Source organism: Taeniopygia guttata, chromosome 5 (assembly GCF_048771995.1).
Source record: "Taeniopygia guttata chromosome 5, bTaeGut7.mat, whole genome shotgun sequence".
Classification (NCBI taxonomy): domain Eukaryota; kingdom Metazoa; phylum Chordata; class Aves; order Passeriformes; family Estrildidae; genus Taeniopygia; species Taeniopygia guttata.
In genome coordinates, this window is record NC_133030.1 from 10,634,682 (window position 1) to 10,653,901 (window position 19,220).

The 19,220-nt window shown below is 38.4% G+C and overlaps 1 protein-coding gene across 10 annotated transcripts in view; it reads right to left on the minus strand.

Annotated features, from left to right (window-relative positions):
• Nucleotides 1–19,220, minus strand: part of SHANK2 (SH3 and multiple ankyrin repeat domains 2) — a 269,302-nt gene that overhangs the window by 141,219 nt on the left and 108,863 nt on the right. For all 10 annotated transcript variants that reach the window (XM_072929511.1, XM_072929512.1, XM_072929510.1 and 7 more), the window contains one exon: nt 18,015–18,128. In XM_072929511.1, the coding sequence (XP_072785612.1) occupies nt 18,015–18,128 (114 nt within the window). The remainder of the gene's footprint in view (nt 1–18,014; nt 18,129–19,220) is intronic.

Genomic DNA, 19,220 nt, shown 5'->3' on the forward strand with positions numbered 1-19,220 from the left:
GGGTATTATAGGTAAAGCCATCAATCCATTTTAATAGTGTTGACTTTACTAAAAACACTTCAAAGATCTGAAGGTTTACCCCCCTCCCAGATGTTGTGCTAAATGCCATCTGCTTTATTCCTGAAGGAATAAAAGCCATCATACATTTTGCTTTGAGATAAAGCAAAGCAGAGAGGTCATTAGCCAAAAAACAGCGAAATGAGGAGTTTCCTGAATACATAATTAGGGATCTAATGAAATGGACTTCTTCACCCAAAAAGTCAGGAGATTAGAAATCAGAGGAAGAAATAAGAAGGCCTCATCAGCTTTGTGGAAATTACAAAATATAGAGAGAAGAAAAACACCCTCTCAGTTTTATAAATTGAATGTAATTTAAATGCATATTTTTGATTGATGAAAAATCCCAGAGGACACTTCCCAGGCCAAAGTCTCTCCTGTTTTATTTTGGTTCTATTTTAGAAACTATACTTATGGATCTATTTTCTTTCCCTCCATTATCAAAGATAATAAATACATTTCCAAACTAAACTTCAAGTGAAATTTTGCTTCACTGCACAAATCAACACTTCAAGTTGCCCTCCTCTGGTAAGAGGCACTTACTAAAGACATTTTAGAAAACTACCAAGCAGACCTAACTTTTGGCATTTTCAACATCCTGAAGCAGCAAGAACCACTTAGAATAAGCAACAGCAATTAGAGATGATGAGCTCTCCTGTCATATCCACACATCAATCTGGAAACAGAATTTAGCGAAGATTTATTCAGCTCTGCATTCTGCAGCCACGGACACAACCTCAGAATGTGATTCCTCCCCTGATCACAAGTGAGGTTACAGACACTGGGAAGCCCCAAACGTGCCTTTGGTCACCAGAGATCTCAAAGACATTCCCAAGATAATAGAAGGTGGACTTGTGTTATTTTTGCCCAGTCAAGCACAGCAGTGAGAAGGTGATATCCCATTCCAATCTGCTTCATAGTTTCACCCAGTCAAACTGTGTGTCACTTTTTTAAAGGATTTCTGCAGCAGCTCTTCCTTTGCAGAGTTATTTGCCCACTGCACAACATCCTGCATGGCCATTAAGTAGCTATTAGAGTTGTGTACTTTACTTTGGCATTTATGTTGCACATAAAAAGATTAAAGGACCATCAACCACTCTATTTTCATTTAATTATTTATACTCCACTGACTGTATTTCCAGTACATTATAGAAACTGATGGAATCCTACTATGTTTAAAAACATATTTATTCCTAGTGGACAAGACTATAAAAAATAACACACAACTGTTTATTTTAGACCACTACAACACAGATTTGCTCTGAGTTTTTCCCAGGACCCAACAGTTTTCTCTGATTATCTCTGCCATGATTTGTCAAACATATACAATCTGGGTATAACCCAGAAGATAACTTCTGGGGGGTAAAACCCACAGAAGTCATCCACTCACACCTTCACACACAGAAGCTGTTGGAAACAACTGCAGCAGCAAAGTTCATGAGAATTCTCACTTTTACACTGTCCCTCTGGTATAAGACATTTATTCATTTCTCTCAGACCTCCTTTGGCCTCCTTGGAAATATTTGTATTTTTGCCACATTTTCTCCCCACACTCTACATCTGGCCAAACACATGGGAGAAGGACAAGCCACAGTCACTGTCAAAAACTCTTGGATGTAATCAAATCTGCCCTTCAACCTGCCCAGACTCAAGCCCCCTGTGTGTCCACCAACACTGTTAGAGCACCTTAAGCAGCTTATCAGAGCTTTTTGCCTCTGACACCTTCTGTGTTTCAGGAAAACAAGCAACTCCTTGGCCTTATTTAAAGGCATCTCTGAGTGCACTCCTTTCACATGAGGGGGAGTGATCATAGGCTCCATGAAAGGGGCTGGGAGTAAAGCAAATAGACAGAGGGATGAAGGTAACCGGAGTTATATTTAACAGGTTTAGAGCTTACATTCTTCTACACCACTAAAGCTCTGGCTTATTTTATTTTAAATGAATTTTTGTGCTATTACTTTTCAAATTTTGCATGTCACAGTCGAGACAGCCATGATACAGAGTATCACCACACAATTTCAGAGAGCATCAACCCATACAGAGTAACACCTCACCTCATCAGAAGGCTGCAGGTGTCTGCCCACACAAAGTAACATCCCATCACTTCAGAAGGCTGCAAGCATCTGCCCTTCTTTTTCTTCAGCCCAGCCTTTTGTACCCCTCATGTTGATGCACTGCACCTGTGTGCCCTCTGTTCCTTTGGGGGCTGGGCAGTGCACATGGGCACTCTCACCTCCAGTGCTGCTCACCTGCTCCTCACAGCTGCAGCTCACTGGGGATCAGTCTCAGCCCATCCCCACTCCCAATCTCCACAAACTGTGTGCCTAAATTTGCACACTCCTGGGGTAACAAATCTACCTGGTAGGTAAGCTAAAAAACCAGCACCCTGCCATGGCAACCAAGAGTACTGACTCAAAGAGAGGTCCCTCATGCTGCTGACAAGGATAAAACCATTTGGGTGATGGATACTGCAGCATCATGGATACAAATCCATGGCAGACAAGCTTTGCACAGGGGGAAAGGGAAACAGGTAGCTGACACCATTGCCAAAAGATTTAACTTCTTTGGGAAGAGAGCAAGAGGAGATTTTTAATAGCGCAGGGCATTTATTGAGTGAGAACCGTGATTCCTGTTGTAAGGATCATTCTATAAGAAATTCAGATGAAAACACTAGGTAATCTGTGAGTGACAGATCCTTCTTGTTGTGTGAGAAACAAGAAAAAAAGAAAGAAAGGAAAAATAACCAAAACAAGCTCTAGACACACAGACAAGCACTTGGGAGAAGTCTGCAAGAAGAACTTTTCTCAAATACATTTAGAGAATTATTATCACAATTTTACAGAACAGCTACAGAAAAAAGAAATTGTCAATAGCTTGGAGGACTCTAAATAAAAAATGCAAGCCACACTGATTTTAGATGACATGGAAATGTTCAATAAACACTTTATTGCATTCACATCCCACTCTTTGATAGTCACACTGCTTCTTCTTTGGTTTAAGAGGACTGCCATCTACTGAGTTACCCTCACCTTCAGCTAGTTTTAGGAAAGAGATCAACATTACCTTCAAATCAAGAGAATTTGGACAGCAGTTTTATGTATTTCTATATAAAAATATAAAAAGGTATCTTAATATGTAAGGATTAGAGTGCTGGACATATTCTTCTTTGCTGCAGAAGTTGTTTTGGTTTTAACCTGGAAATCCTTGCTGGTAACTGCTGACTGGTTGCTTTCAGTTTTAAGTATTTTCAAGATGTGATTTTATCTGGAATATTTCCTAGTGATTGACTACTATCTGCAAGGAGTGCGAAACAAAACCTCACAAATGACAGATTCCTAGATCTGGTTTAATACATAATCTAAAATATTTCCACAGATATTACCTCGAAATGTATTCCAAAATGTTTTCACATAGTTATTAGAATTCAAGATAAACCCCACTGCTCAGAAAGTACAAAAAAATACAGAAAAACGTTTCCTTCCCCCCTGTCTCCTGCTGCCTTGGCATGTCCTTTCTTAAGTTTTTATATCCAGGCAGAAATAAGAATGAACCGAAACGAGGCTGAGTACAAATGAAACGTTGGAGATGATTTTTCCCTAAATTCGGTACCCAAAGATGCCATCTAGTGACCACCTCCTGAATGCAGGGACAGCTCCCGAAAATGCAGCTCAGAGCCCACGTTACACATCACTGAGTGGCATGTCCATCACTGTGTGCGTGTGTGCGAGAAGCAGAAGGGTGAAATCCTTAGCCAGGGTGGTTTTATTCACGGATATCCCTTGCCACATCTGTCACTCCCTCCGTGCTCCGAACTCTCCACCCGGAATGGGGCTGCTGGCTCAGGGAACATTTCCATCAGACTCTGAGTGCATCCCTAAACAGCAGAACACTGAGGCATTCACTGTTCTCCACCATTTCCTAGCCAGGAAAGGTCCTGTCTGCTCCTGCTACCCATACATATTAATTTTGACTTTACTTGGAAAAGAGTAATTTTTGGCTGGTAGCCAAAAGGATGAGAGCACTGGCTCTGGTAGCTGAACACAGAACACAGGCTGGGAGAGGAGGATGCTAATCCCAAATTTTGGTGAGCCAGGAATTTGGGACCAAGTCAAAGAAAAAAAAACCTCACTAGGGATGGCTCTATGGAAAATTCAGTCCACTTTCACAGTCAAGAGAAAGCCCTGGCACCCTTGATGATACTGGCTGTTAGGAAATTAGGGAAAAGCTTTTGCACAGTAACAGGTGCACAGTGGTGACCTTACCATTAATTTAAACAAGGCCCACAGAAGAGCTGTATGCACACACAGCAGCCACAAGTCAAATAAGAGAGTAAAATTCAAGTTTGGATTGTATCTTTTTAAAATTCTGCTGCTGTAGGGCAGGGTAATTGATTTTCCACAAGGAAAAAGGTGCAATCAGCATGTTCAGGATGTAGCAAGACTTTTGAATATTGATATCCTAGATAAAGACACCAGAGCAGTCCGATTTATCGAGCTTCCAAACAGATGCTTGGGATTTTAGGATACTAATGGAACAAATTGATTTGTGTAATACAATATATTAACTTCAAGAAACCCTGACTCAAATATTGTCATCAAACCATTAGCTAGCTCATCAAATGCATTGAATCAAAATTCAGCATATGTTCTTGCTTCTGAAATGCTAAAAACCATTAAGCACCAGGTCACGTATTACACATATTCGGAAGATGTTCTATAGGGTACCTTTTACTTTTTTAACTTTAGAAAAGCTCAGCAAGAAAATCAGGGGAAAAACCAACAAGGAAGAGAAAAATCAATAGAAATCATTGGTGCTGTCATATTCACATTAAAGTCTGATCGTGTAAGTAAAATGAGTATTGCAAAATCTGGTAAAACCTGATTTAGGGCATCAAAAATGAATGCTTGAAATATACATGGCATGTACACATGTCACAGGAAGGAAAACCACAATGTTATCTACTGCAGGTTTCAGAAAAAAACATTTTAAATTTATCTTTGCAAGATAAAGACTTTCCTCAAAAAAAAACCCAAAAAATAAAAACCAAAAAAACTGTGGCAAGCACAGTTCTCTCCCTCTCAGGATTTTTCATAGAGGTGCACAGAGAGAAATGAAAGAGAAAACAATTTCTATTTCTGCTCTTTTTTTTTTTTTTTTTTCCATGTGGAATGTGTTTGGAGAATTGTTTACCTGGAGTGATTGCTTGGTTGGATTCAGGTGAGGATTGTTTGAGCCTGATGGCCAATCCAATCCACCTGGGGCTGGGCTCTCCAGAGAGGGTCACGAGTTGTGTTAGAGAAAGTAGTATGTAGTTTTACTATCTTCCTTTTTATATAGTATATTAATGTATTTTAGCATAGTTATAATTAAAAAAAAATCATTCAGCCTTCTGAATTGAGTCAGACATCGTCATTTCTTCCCATTGATTTTGCCTGCATTTACAATAAAAAAAAACACTTTAAAAACAGTGTACATCTAAAATCAAAGCTGTAAAAGTATCTTTTATCAGCAATGATGCAATTTTAAGTGTCCTAATGCTTCAAAGCAGCCACATTTCAAGAAAAATGTAGAAAATATCTCCAGAAAAACAACCAGTTTCCAAGAAATCATTGATCTCTTACATTTATAAATAGCAATAATGCTGTATCATAACTCTTCATATGCGTTTGGGAAAATATTAAAGCCACTCTTACATATTTTAGGTGGTGAATGAAATGGGTTCCTTATTTTCATGCTCCTTCAAGTGATATATTTGCAATCTTTACCTTAAAGCTTGACTATAGGAGACTACAGGCAAATTTAATTTACTCTAAAGGTATGAAGTTAGAAAGGATTTTTAAAAAATTAAATCAGAATGACAGGGATTATAGCAATTTAAATTCACACATGCAGTTCAATCTACATTTCAAGCAATCACAACCTTTTATTGACCAAATACTCTTGGTCATCCCAGTCTGTGTCTGCCAAACCTGATAGGGCTGGATGTGGGCATGCCAGACTGGGAATTAAGTAATATTCATGCATTAATCACTTTAAGCTGATTGATTTCCATTCAAAACTATCTGTTGTTGTGGTAAGTGTGGTTTTTCTGTGCTTTGAAGTGAAAGCTGAAAGTCAAACCATAAATCTGCCACTTAGTGACAGGTTGCATATTCCAGAGCCTGCACTACAAAAGGTTTTTTCAGAGCTAAGCCCCAAGTTCTGGTTTAAAACACAAAACAACCACTGTTCTCCCAAATGCTTCCCAGAACAAGATTCCAGCAATCAGGGATAAGTGGTATTTTAAGCCTACCCATTTCAGTGCCCAAGTAATCTGTTTGAGCCATCTAAAATAGGAGGATTATTAAGGGAAAATCCTTATCAGGGTGAATCCTGTTAGAAAGCCCAGATCCTGTTCCCTGTTTGCATGACAGTACCTGTGATCCTGCTGCCAACTATTTTCCCTCTGTTCTGCCAACATCTTGGACTACTGGATGCTTTTTCAAGCTTGTCCCTCATAAACAAAAAGACAACTTGAAATTTATCCCTACTTATAGTTGTACTGGAAAACACTGGGAGAATTCCAAAATTACGTGTGCTTAATGACATATGAAACGCTATATCAATATTGTTTCCATACAGTACAACCTAAGAAACTGGACAGTGTTTTTTTAAAGAAAATTCTTAATTATCTTTTGGTTCTGAGCAGATCTGATGGTAGATTTTACATGCTGCCTTATTTGTAACTCAGGTCAATCCAGAAGAAGGATAATCAACTATTTACTGATTCTTTACGTTTAAAAGATTCAGTAATACATCTTAAATTGGATCAAAACAGCCTTGCAAGAACTTTCTGAAATGTTTGGCTGATCAACTTAAGTATTTCCACTTAACTTTTAAATGTGATGAGTTGCAGCATCCTCCAATGTAAGGTCAGAACTTCAAAGAATTCTAAATATTAACTTTTGAATAAGAATATTTATCATACATTTCAGTTTTCCAGTTCTATCAACAGGGTGAAACCTCACTGAATCTCCAAATACAGGAACTATGGTGTAGTTCAACTCATTATAGTTCAGCTGAAGGACTTTTTATATTCAGAACTGAACACCAAAACATCTATCAAAATGAATACTTAAAACATCTTGGCAGAGGTAAAGCTTCTCATTAAATAATCAGTATCACCTGCATTTATTAGCCAGCTAATAAGACTCATGCTAATAAACTCAACACCTGTTAAATGAGGAAAAGTTCAGTAACATTTAACAGTTCTCTTCCAGACACAGAATGATTAAATATAAGTTTGGGTTCAAGGTTACTTAGACTTTAGACACAGCAGTCACTTTTAGAAACAATTTGCAGAGAGTTTTACACACAAACTAACCTAAAAAAAAAAATTTAAATATATTATTTCTATTTATATTATTATGTTATATAGATTATATATATTTATTATATATGCATATAATGGATATTATTACTTATTTTTAAATATAGATTTATATATATATACACATATATATACATATATATATATATATGTATAGATGTAATTTTTTTTTTCTGCCAGGTTAATGGCAGCATTAAAAGCGCAGTTAAAAACACACACACAGAGAGAAGCTGGAGGTAGTGGCACACCCCAGCTCATGGCTCTAGCAGCACTTGCAGCCCCAGGTGTGTATTTCTCCCTGCTCCTCAGTCTCATAAACACTTCCCACCCTGTGCCGAGGTCTGGGACTGTCTGCCTGTGCCAAGAGGTGTCTGTCCTTCCCAGCACTCTGCAATCTGCTTTGTGGGAGTGAGGACCTGAGGAGAGCCACTCCTGAGAATAGCATCCCTGTGCTGCAGCAGGCAGGAAAGCAGCAGCAGCATCCCACTGCTGGGCTGCTCAGGAAACACAGAAAGTGTATCACCCACCAGGGCAATGATGTATCACCCCTCTGACAATCATTTCCACCTCCCTGTTCTCCTTGTCCCCAATAAACAAGACATTTGCAGAAAAATAATAGTTTCTCTTTTTCATCTGTCGACCTGCTGCCCAGAATGCAGGTAATATTTCACCAGCTCACCCTGAAAATGGGAATTCATTTATAAGCAAAGCATTAAAACTAGTGAGAAAGAGTTATATAAGGAGTTCAAGAGTCCATTTGAAAACAAATTACACCTTTTAAGATTTGTTTGCTAAAAATGAAACAAGATTCTTTAATTTGCCTTTCTCTGGGGCAAGCTCTTAGCAAAAATCTATAACATTAGAAACATCCTCTGCTTCTTCAAATAAACCAATTCTGGCATTATTTCTTCTGACTGTCTTTTGTTTACTGCATGTAGCTGTGTCTTGTCCTTCAATGATAAAATCTTAGCATGAAAACTGGGGGATTTTGGGAAGGTGTCTTGGATTTTCCTATCTATATTTGTACTTTTCTCTCAAACAGTGGCCCAGGGCCTTAGTCTCCTATGAGATCAACCCAAAGGAGAGGTTTGATCCTAGAAAAATGAAAGAAAAAGTATAATCTATAAGGATTTACAGTCAGGAATGTAACTATTTTCCTTCTTTTTAAAGTCTTGACTAACAAATGTTAATATAACTTTTAAAAAATAACTTTATAACTTGACAAAAAACATATGATATAAAGATATGTTATACTTAATTTCCTTAAACTACTAATGTGTTGTACAGGGTATCCAATATAATTATTTTCATTATTTTCAGGAAAACAGCCAAAATACAGAACTATTTTCAGTGTCTCTCTAGACAGCACTAAACTAATTCTTGATGTGTGTAAAACATAACTGCAAGCATGGAGTAAAGACTCAGTGATTGTTGTATAATTAGAGTTCAACCCTTGGCTACAAATAAAATAAAAAAATAATAAAAAAAACCCCAGAACAATACATTGAAGTGCTTTTTGCTTGTAAGTCATCCACAAAATCTGTTTGACTTTCACAGCCACGTTTTATTTTTGTGAATTGTGGACTGACTGGATGGTTGAGAAAGTTGATGGACATTTTCCATTTCAGTTCAGAAAGCAAAGCCCAAGTTTCAGACTCAGCTACAAACACAAACACACTTTTGTGTGGATAATATAACAAAGTTATACTACCATTTAAAATTCAATCCATTTTGTGAGTTCACAATTGGGACATTCGCTCAGGTCTGCTATTCTACCTGGAGACCAATAATCTATTTCTGATCCCAGAGTATCCCTTTAGGACTGATCTATAACAAAATGAGTTCAGCTCTCTAGCAAGGGAGGGAAGCAAAAAGCAGAGCCATGATTTCAGAACTGAATATGGATTATCTGACATCTGCTCTGTTTAGGCATCATTTTCCTGATCACCTCCAGCACTGCCATTACTTTAAGCAGTTGCTCCATCATCTTACTTAAATTATGAAGAATGTGATCTCATCTAACTGGGGAGTGTTTCAAAGAGTTTTCAGACTTTGTTGTCAAGCCTTTTATCTGAGCCATTAAAAATCAGAAGGGAAAAAAGCCCCAATGTGTCATTTAGTGCAGCAGAAAAAGATGACTTATCAACACTTTTGGAATATGTATAGATCTAAGTCTTGCCTTGCTATTTTTTTTTTTTTAAGTTGCTTTTAAAAGTGTTGGGTCATGTTAAATGTAATGAGTTAGATTAATTAAGCCATTTTATTTAATTTTGATAGAGAGCCAGAATGATTTGAACAGAAGTCGAGTTTAGATATAAATAATATTTACACAGGTGCATCAGAGAATCCTGGTTAAACAGAATTTCAGGGGGAAAAAATGGATATTAAATCAAAGTAAGAACCATTGCTACTGTCATTTAAGATATTTAGAGAAAGCAAAAGGATCAAGTAGGTTCATAAAAAGATCACAGGTTCATAAGATATTACAAAGTATCATTAATTATAAAAATAACCCAAACTATTAGTATAGAGATGTTAGAATAAAAATATATATTCTTTATGAAATTTGAAATGCTCCTGAATTCCAGGAGGTAAAAGCTGCAGATTTTTGTCTACTAACAGTCATTAAGATCTGCTGGGTTTGTTACAATTTGAGAAGCTCAAAACAGATTTTAATGGCTTGAAAAAAAAATTATATGAGTAGTTTCCACAAGAACAACTGGGAATCAAAAATTAGGTATTACTCCTAGGTTTTTAGCATGTTGCAGAACAGAGCTGCTCAAATTCTGCCACAAGTTGAAGTATTCTCTCTTAAACTAATAATTGAGCTTAAATTCCCCAGGAGGTTCTACCACTTCATAAATCATTCACTTCATAGCTTTAACTTTTTGGTGCTTCTACAGTAATTCATAACATTAAACATCTCTGATGTCTCTATCTGCTCTCAGACTTGAATATGTTCCATGGGCTGTGATATTGAACAGAAAACGGGAATGCATCACTGGAAGTAAAAGGAATAAACCATCATAGTAACTCCTTTCTTGAGACATCCCTCAGAGTTTGCACTTCTTTGATCCTGTAAGGTGTGACAGATGATTTCTTGAGGGAAAAAAAAATGCAGAAAGAACCAGAAGAGGAAAAGCTCCCCACCTGTATGTCCGATTTCACACAGCAGCAATCCCAGATGCACTGGAAATGTTGAGTTTCCTACCACATAACTCTCATTTTATATTGCTATGCAATTTATTTTTAGTCTGTTTCAATGCTTTGGAGAGTTGTGCTGCTCCTTTCCAGCTGATTAGAGGTATTCCTAAGTGGCTCTTAGCAAGCATGGAAATGGGAGTGAAAGGGATGAAGTACGTGTCAGCTGAGCAGCCCAGATAGTAAAATATTATTAATTAAACATTCCTTATTCAGATATAAGCATGCATTCTCTACAAGCTCTAGACATAGGCATGCTTACTTGTTGGTTTTTTTTTTTTTAATTTGAATAATTTCTTTTCATGTTTTGGCTTTATGCTGCCCTCAAAACCTCGACACATGATGAAATTATTATTATGGAATCCTTTGTTTTACTCTTCCTTCAAACCAGACCTGCATGATTATTTGAGAAATGGGTTGGTAGACACAGTGTTCCAAAGGATTTCTAACAAATATTCCTATTAGATTAAGAAATCTCTATTGCTTCTTGCTCAGAAGATCCAGACTGAAAGAAGGAAAGGCCTTTCAGGGTACCTTTGGTCAGAGAAGACACCCTGCAGGTTGTGTGGGAAGCAGATGTCTCACTCCCATAGCCAGCCTGCAGATAAAACCAGTTTTCCAGTCACCTCTGCCTCTCAGTTCCCATTATTATTGAGTGATGATTCATTTCAGAGCCTTTCCCCAAACTGCTGTTTATCATTTACTGGGAACACAAATGCCTCGCTCAGCAAAGCTAAAGTGCAGAAACTTGCTGAGGTTCATTCTTTGAATTTCCATCACTTGAGACAAAAAAGTGGGCTTGATTTACATCCTCAGCTACAGAGAGTTGTCAGAATTAGTTGATTATTACTGCACCAAGCTCTTGTGTCAGCTGGGCTTTGTGGGCTGAATTGCCAGCACCTCACATTTAGTTCTTTGCATAGATTTTTTTTTTGGTTGCAGTATCGTTTTCCAACTGATAGATGGAGGAGAATGCAATTTAAGCAAAAATATGGTATATGGAATATTCCTGATCTTTCTAAAGCATAAATCAGACACAGAATATCTTCAGGTATGATCGCTGTGTTGAGTGTTGTCATCCATTCCCATTTTTTTTAATGACAGATCTGTCCATGGGAAACATTATGTGGCAGAAAAATCACTCATCAAAAGATGAAACTGTTCAGAAACTCATGAGCCAGGTGGTTGCCAGGTGGTTCTGTGCAAAACACAGAAGCAAGGCAGGAAAGAGTACTTCAGAGGTCAGAGCTTTGGACAACATCCCTCAAGGCAGGGGCACTGACTGAACAGTGTCTGACCTGTCAGCTTGGGCTCTAGGTACCAGGGTTACTATGGGATCCCATCTTCAGAGCCTGACTGGGATTAAAAAGATTAGAATAGAATAGAATAGAATAGAATAGAATAGAATAGAATAGAATAGAATAGAATAGAATAGAATAGAATAGAATAGAATAGAATAGAATAGAATAGAATAGAATAGAATAGAATAGATATAATGAAGGTGTAACAGTCGTCCCTTGGGTTTTCAACCCATTTGAAATGGCTGCCTTTGTATCTGCAGCACAGCACACTTTTTCAACTACATGAGAGGCAATCTTGCCTTTTAAATTTTATTTTAATTTGACTTTATATTCTCTTGGCCATATTGAGTCCAGCCTGCACTGTCAAGTCAGAACATATTTCCCAGCTCTCAGAACTTCTTAGCACCTTACACTACTGCCATGACAATGTTTGTGATTAACCTCCCCAATGGAAATATCTTTCCCTCACATACATAAATTTCTTTTATACTTCCTCCATTTAGTCCTTCCAGCTGCAGCAATGTTTTGTCCTTAACAGCTGCTGCTCACACCAAACAGTTCAAGTTGCACAACAATTCTGTCACAGGTACACAGGCACCTTCTACTCAAGGTGAAATCTTGTGGAAGGAAAATTTATCAAAATTTATTATCAAAACCCTTGAGGTGCTCATTTAGTGAGATGCCATCTCTTCTGACTCATTGGAACCTACTTATTTCTAGTGGTTTCCAAAGTTATTTGTGCATAGAATTTTTCAGAGTTCTAATAATCAGCAAAGCATTTCTGTTTATTCTTCAGTCGCCTTTCTAGCTGAAAATTAGCCAGAATTAATCATAACAAATCAGGAGTAATTTTTTTATATGGTTTAGCTAATCTGGGCCATTTAGGCTGGATGAAAAAGAGGGTTTTATCTGTTCTTTTCCCCCTCCACTGCTGTGTTTAACACTGAATTGTAGAATCAGTTACATGGGATAAGGCACTGGTTTTACATATGGATATCTATTATGTCCAGACAGCAAATTTGGGAAACCGAGACTCCTGTCGTTCTGGAAGGCCAATGCAGATGTCAGCTCCTCAATCCACAGTAAAGCATCTTTCTTTCTTGCAGGAAAGCAAATCCATTTTCTAGCACCTAGCTGGCTTGACTGCCTGGGAAGGTGTTGTACTAATTATAAAAAGGGATGGTGGAAATGAGGAACAAATCTGGTTTTACTGAATGTACAGGGCGTTGAAAACTAAGAATGTGAAAAACAGAAAATTCGCGTTGAAAACTAAGAATGTGAAAACCAGAAAATTCTCTGTTCAGAAGCAGCAAAATGATGCATTTTATTAACACAGCTTGGACTTGTTTGGTAACTTCTGAGATCTAGAGGTAATGCTGGACAAGGATTGTGGCAGTTTCTGCTTTTAACACCTGTGTAGGGTTACACAGGTAAAAAAGAAATTGCAAGGGAACTCTGCTATTCCTGGATAATCTGTCACTAAGTTTTCTAGTTGCTGTAAACTCAGGAATAAGGGATATCAAACAAAAGCACAGGCACTGTGCTCAGGAAGGGACTGGAGGTGGCACTCAGTCTGGCTGACAGGGTGATCTCGGTGATCCCTGAGGTCACAGAGTTCACAGAATTCACAGAATCACAAGGTTTGAAGAGAACATAAAGATCAAATCCAACCCATGCCCTAACATCTCAACTAAACCATGGCACCCAGTGCCCCATCCAGCCTTTTTCTAAACACATCCAGGGATGGTGACTCCACCACCTCCTCAGGCAGACTGTTCCAGAACTTTATCACTCTTTCTGTGAAAAACCTTTTCCTAATATCCAACCTGTAGTTCCCTTGATGCAGCTTAAGATTGTGTCCTCTCGTTCTGTCAGCTGCTGCCTGAGAAAGAGACTGACCCTCACCTGACTACAACCACCTTCTAGGAAGTTGTAGAGAGTGATAAGGTCACCTCTGAGTCTCCTTTTCTCCAGGCTAAGCACCCCCAGCTCCCTCAGTCATTCCTCACAGTGTTCCAAGCCCTTCTCCAGCCTCAGTGGCTTCTCTGGATGTGCTCAAATGTCTCAACACCCTTCCCAAACTGAGGGGCCAGAGCTGGACACAGCACTCGAGGTGTGGCCTCACCAGTGCTGAATACAGGGGGAGAATGACCTCCCTGCTCCTTCTGGCCACACCATTCCTGATACAGGCCTTCCCCAACCCAAATATCCCATGTCTCTGTGTCACTTTGGAGAGGCAAAGCCAGTTGGAGTCCGGCAGAGTCTGCTGTGACACTAGAGGTCCGCACGGGCACAGCTCCATGGGCAGCAGGAATCTGCCCTGCCAGTGCTGCCTCCGAGGGTGGCACAGCCCCCAGGACTGGCACAGCTCGAGCTGCAGAGATCCTTTCCTGGAAAAAGGAGCTCATGATCACTGCAGCCATGTGCTCGCATCAGATCTAATCTGAAACAAACTCCCTGCGCTCCTACAGCTACTAATAAGTTGTATCCCAAGGGCACAGGATAGAAGAAGGCACGAAAGAGTCTGTGGAATGAAAACTCATCCTAAGACAATATTAAAAATGAAGCTGGAACTCCAGGTGCACTGAGGAGGTCAGGAGCTGAAAGACAGCAAGAATCTCTCAGACACGCTGAGTCTACCTTTGTATCAGTATCACTTGTAAAATCTAGGAGTTCTCCAGACACTTTAAGGAGGGAGGAATAATAAATAATAAAGCTGGAGTGTAGTGAAAGATAACTTCCAGCCTGAAAATGAATACTTCAGCTCAGTTGTGGGCAATCAGACAGCCCTGAATTCTGAAGTATTGTGGAGCATAAAATCACAACTGTAATAGAATGCATTTATGTAGTAAGTCCCTCAATTTCATGTAATACCTTATGATGGAAGAAAAGCAAAAAGAAACATCTAAATTAAAGCAGGAGAAACATTTTTTTCAACTTACCCATAACATTTTAGTAAAAAAACCCCAAACTTTTAAGATATTTCAGAATAGAAAGACATTTCAGAATGGAATTGGCTCATTACTGAATAACACAAAATAACTGTCAATGCAGAAAGAATAAGTATGTGATATTTGTATTCTGTGTTTGAGCTGGTAAAATGCAAGATGATGTGCCAACCTCGTCTGAGGGAATATTTCTACTCTCAGAATATTCTGCAGAATGTAAAAAACTGGCTACAAAATTGACTCTTTTTAAAACAAGGTAGCATGAATGTCTTGTTTGTACTAATCTTTTAAAAGCAGGCAAAAGAACTTTGCAGGGCACAATAATGATTTTCTTTTTATTCTTCATTTTCCATTGGATCTCAAAATGTCAAGGAAACTTCTTTAGACTGGAAAGCAGCAGGTCCTGTGCTGGTGCCATTAAAGGGCAAATGAGACAACCTGGATAATTGGAAGACCACAGACCTGGCATCCACCCTAGCAAAATAATGGAGCAATTCCTACAAGTCTCAATTAATGGAGGATAAAAGAAAAGAAGTAGAATTAATGCCAGTCAATATGATTTTTTTTTGGAAAACAGAACTTGCCAAGCTGGCGTGGTATCTTTGAAGAGAACACAGGAACCAGGTGTTGTTCTGTCCTGCCCACTTCCAGAAAACAGTTGGGATTGCAATAAAGTTCCCTAAAAATGGAACATTCGTTAGAAGAGAGATTATACATCAGCCTGACATGAAACACCTGCCCAGCAGTTTTACTGGGCCTGGAGTGTTTAATTGGAGTTTGTTTTTTCCAAGAACCATTCCTCTTTCCTTCACTCATGGTGTGCAAATGACAAGCCTCTATTAAACACAATTGTTCAAACTTAATAGCAAATGGAAGCTGCTGGAAGAAATGTCCCTAAATCTCTCTTGCTGTGGTGCTGGTGTGGAAAAGGCTGAGTCTGAGCTTCATTTCCTCCACATTGAAATGATCTACTTTCTAAATCATTATCATAAGAAGTTCTGCTGCTTTGGAAAGACTATGATGCAAATTCTTGCAAGTGGCACAAGTTTGTGATGTTTCTCAGCTGACGTTCTTTCAGCAATCCCAACAGACCTAATTTAATTTCTAATCATTTCACCATGCCTAACACATTTTTCTAAATTACTTCTGCATTTTTACTCAGAGGGAATACTGGCTGATTTTTGCTTATAAAGCTTTTCCCTTTCATTCCCATTGTTTCCTATGCAGAGGGAATGCACAGAGCAATTCTGTGATCAGCTGCTTTCACTCCATGCCATATTTCAATAATAATATTGCAGATACTGTGCATTCCATATATTTCATTTCCCTCCCAGCTCCAACCTCTATCACATTACTCACAGAAACACTGAACCTCATTCTGGGTGCGGGACATTTTTTAAGCCAGCCCAGCAAAATATGGGAGTGCACAAGTTCACTGCCAGAGAAAATGTGTCCCTTTTGTTCCTATTTAATTACATTTTCATCCTTTTTAGTGAAGAAGAATGGCATATTTATAGCCTTAAGCTATGTTAACATTATTATTCCCATTGTACCATAAGCAAACAGGAAAACAATTGGAAAGAAAGCAATATTTATAAATTACAGTAAATGTGAAGGCAATAGTTATAAATTACAGTAAATATCTGGTGCTTTCCCAGACACATGGCATAAGTCTTCATAATTTCATGTCAGAAAATTTGTAACATGCTTCTGTTTATATTCTTTTCTTGCTTCCAGCTTTCATAATCCTTTTGTTCCTCTTGTGACAATTCTTTTCTTAATTTTTGTGTTCCTTTGAATGATCAAAGACATTCTTGCTCAAAAAACAATCATTGTCTACTAAGAGAATCCTGTCACATACTGAATTTACCTCCTGGAGTAATTCTCAAGGAAGTCTTTAAGGATTTGTAACAAACAGGTTTGGTTACTCTCTCTTCAAAATCACTAAAAAGATGGAAAACTTTTTTCTTATCTTTGAACTTCACCTCATGCCCTCAGAATTTTCTACAGATTTGGAGACAAATGGACAACTCAAATTTAATGCAGGGTTACTGTTCCTACACTGGGCAATTCCAGCCTCAATGTTCTTTTCTTTAATACATCTCTCCATCTCTAAATTCTGACTTTTGTCAAGCCCTTTGAAGAGTTACACAACTATTCTCCCTGTATTCCCAGAGCCTGGATCCATTCTCTCAAAATATTAGATCTGGTTTTGCCTCCTCCTCTTTTCCACTCTCAAAAGGGAGATAGAAAAGGAAGCGCAATCTCTCCACATAGGAAAAAAAAAAGAAAAGTATACCTTTCAGTTTATAATGACATGCATAAAAGAAAAACACCTGTAAATGAATGATACAATGCATAAATTTTAGTGTATCATCTATGTAATGCCAGAAGTTCTTAATCAATACAACAGAGATCTAAAAACACATCAGTAGATGATTTCAAACTGCATATACTCCTGGAGAACATTAATTATATTCTCAGAGCTCATTTATAATGAGCTTTTAATTAGAGAGGATGTCCTCACATCTTAATACTTAAAAGCAGAGAAATGATGAGATGGTAGGTAAGTCTTAAAATAACCTGCTTTAATGTAGATTACTTTTTCTTTTATTATAGCAGGACTACAAAGGCTCCTTGCTTAAAGTTACTTGTGGCAATACACGTGCGTGATAAAGGGGGATTCGATTTCCTTTGTCCTCAGTAAGGATGGGTGTGGGCATCCCACTAAAGTATGCCTCCTCTAGCATTCAGAGAAAGGTCAACAGGGCTGTGAACAAGAGCTATGACTTCCTCAGACTGGGAGATGACCGGCCAGGTTTTCTTCCCTTATTTATTTGTCTCATTAGACATTCTCCCACACTTCAGGAAACAAAAAACAACATAATCCTATACAAAATGTCTGCATACAGCTCTGTGTAAAAGCTTTGGTACTTCCCAGCATAGTTCCTCATGAGAAAGTCTGCTTGCTTGGACAGTAAAATCCAATCAATAAACCCCCCCATATTTATTAATTCAGCAGCTTGGCTTTATCCAATTCTCCCATTTCTAGCAGTGCACAAAGGTCCTGATGTGTCTGTTGGGATAGACACGTGGCATTTGTCACGTTAGGGCTCAACACGGGTTTGATGCGATTACCTGGTTTGCTTTCATTTGGTTTGCACTGAACTTCTTCCACACACTCTGCAGGAAACCAGCCAATATGTCCCCGGGTGCTGCCTTCCCAGAATCCACCTTCTCCGATGCTCAGCACTAAACAGGGCAGACACAGGCAGTGTTACACTTTGCCTCCTCACACAAATACACAATTTTTGCATTATGCCTTCATCAATCCCTGAAAACAAGCAAACACAGTGCAATAACTAACAATGGTACCCACAAAAACAGAACAGCGTAATCTTTAAGCAGGACCCTCCCTACTCAGTCTTTGTAACCACTCCCCAAATTTTTTTTTTTTACCACAAGTTTCCTTGGCCTTCACACAATTGTTTCCCTTTTCAGTGTTCTCACTGCTGGATTAATCAAGGATAAAAACACGGTAATACCACTACCAAAAAAACACTGTCTTGTCTGCTGACATGAAGTGCTGAACCCATTGTCAAACTGCATCCACAGTGAAATGGATTTCAATAATACATATTTTGATATCTCCTGATTTTTCTGCCTCCTAAGGAAACATGTTATTTCATTTAGTGGGTAGCTCCAGGGATTTGCAATGCAGGTTGAATAATATGATTTAAGGGTTTGAATACACAGCAAACACTTGAACCTCCCATAGGTGAGATCCACAATGGAGATGCCTTTTGAAACATTTCAATTATTTTTTCTTCAATAGAAGAAAACAACAATACGGAGGAGAATGATTTGTCAATACCAGAAGAGGTTTTTATCTGGCACTTCTAATTATCTTGATATTGATACTAGGACTCGGCAAGGATTGTGACAAAAGCCTGCAGAGCAAGAATTTTATTAGTAAGCAATTGGAGGTGAATTATGGTGATGGAAGGACCCTAAATACTTGCTATGGTGTTTAAATTAGTATTATAGAAGTTCCTGCAAACCACTCTATGTTTACTATATATTAGAAGATTATAAATGTACTGTTAGAAAGATGCTGTGCATTAATATTGAAACAAAGGTGATACATCAACAAAAACAGGTTGATTGAGAATATGGATCAGACACACAGCACAGGCATGTGTGTCTGATCCATATTCCCACAGAGCTTCCCAAAATCAGCCCAGCTCCATCCACTGAGTGCCAACTCAGCTGCAACTGCCCCTGCTGAAAATCAAGGCTAATTAGCCCAAATCCATCTCTCTGCTGAGGGATTCCTTTACCTGG